Source organism: Lactuca sativa, chromosome 3 (genome assembly GCF_002870075.4).
Source record: "Lactuca sativa cultivar Salinas chromosome 3, Lsat_Salinas_v11, whole genome shotgun sequence".
NCBI classification, from domain to species: Eukaryota; Viridiplantae; Streptophyta; class Magnoliopsida; order Asterales; family Asteraceae; genus Lactuca; species Lactuca sativa.
The window spans coordinates 19,620,176-19,621,091 of record NC_056625.2 but is presented as its reverse complement, the minus strand read 5'-3'; the positions used below and the strand labels follow the sequence as shown (position 1 = coordinate 19,621,091).

The window sequence follows — 916 nt, the reverse complement described above, 5'->3', positions numbered from 1 at the left end:
TCAATTCCCATCTTTGGCCTTGCAGGTCCTGGCATTGTGACCCTTTTGCTTATACTTACTACATGTCACAGTCAAAAACTTCCTGCTCAGTGATTGAGTTTCATTATCATTTTGACTTTGACTGTTTGCTTGCCTCTTACGTTGCTGGATTTCAATCCTTTCCTCTCCTGTAATCATCCTTTTCTTTTTTGGCCTGCCTATAGCTTTGTTGTGTGGTGGAGGCACAAGAGTTGTTGGGCAGTCACTCTTAGGCCACATGGCTCTACCTTTGATAGGCTCCACCTTGAAGGAGTACATCTCTTTCCATGTATCAAGCCAATACACCTTATGCACCAAGGTGTATAGTTCTCCCACCTTTTCATTATTGTCTGCCATTTCATTTAGGCTTGCAATTGTATGCTTGCAAGGAATTCCAGTAAGCTCCCACTTTATACAACTACACTCCCTTTTCTCCATGTCCACCACATGTTGATCATTCCATGGACCTTTAACTTGATACTTTTGTCCCCCATTCCATCATTCATGATACTTACTAGCAAGTGTTGTGTTTGCTTCCAAAATCCTAGTACTAGTTGGAGTTAGTGTACCTTGACACTTGTTTAACACCTTCATCACATTGCATACTCTCTTCTTAAGGTACTCTATGATAAACTCCAAACATCTAATAATGGGTTTGCCTCTCCCTTTAACAAGTTTGCTATTGAACACTTTACAAAGGTTATTCAATAACATGTCTGAAATTGCCCTTCCTAGTAGTTCATTAAGAAAATAAAAATATTGTATATCTATACTATAATAAAAAATAAGACAACAAATTGAGAAAATACCTGAAAAATGACTTCTAGCCCAATGATGTGGAGGGATTTTCAAGAGCCACTGATATGTTTCTATGTCATAATTCCTTATCTCTACCATT

General features: G+C 38.2%; 1 protein-coding gene across 1 annotated transcript; it reads right to left on the bottom strand.

Moving 5' to 3' along the window:
• On the bottom strand, positions 1-456 carry LOC111919345 (uncharacterized). The gene has a single exon (XM_023914935.1). It carries the CDS (start codon positions 454-456, stop codon positions 1-3), a length of 456 nt encoding a protein of 151 aa, XP_023770703.1.
• Positions 457-916: the final 460 nt, after the last annotated feature.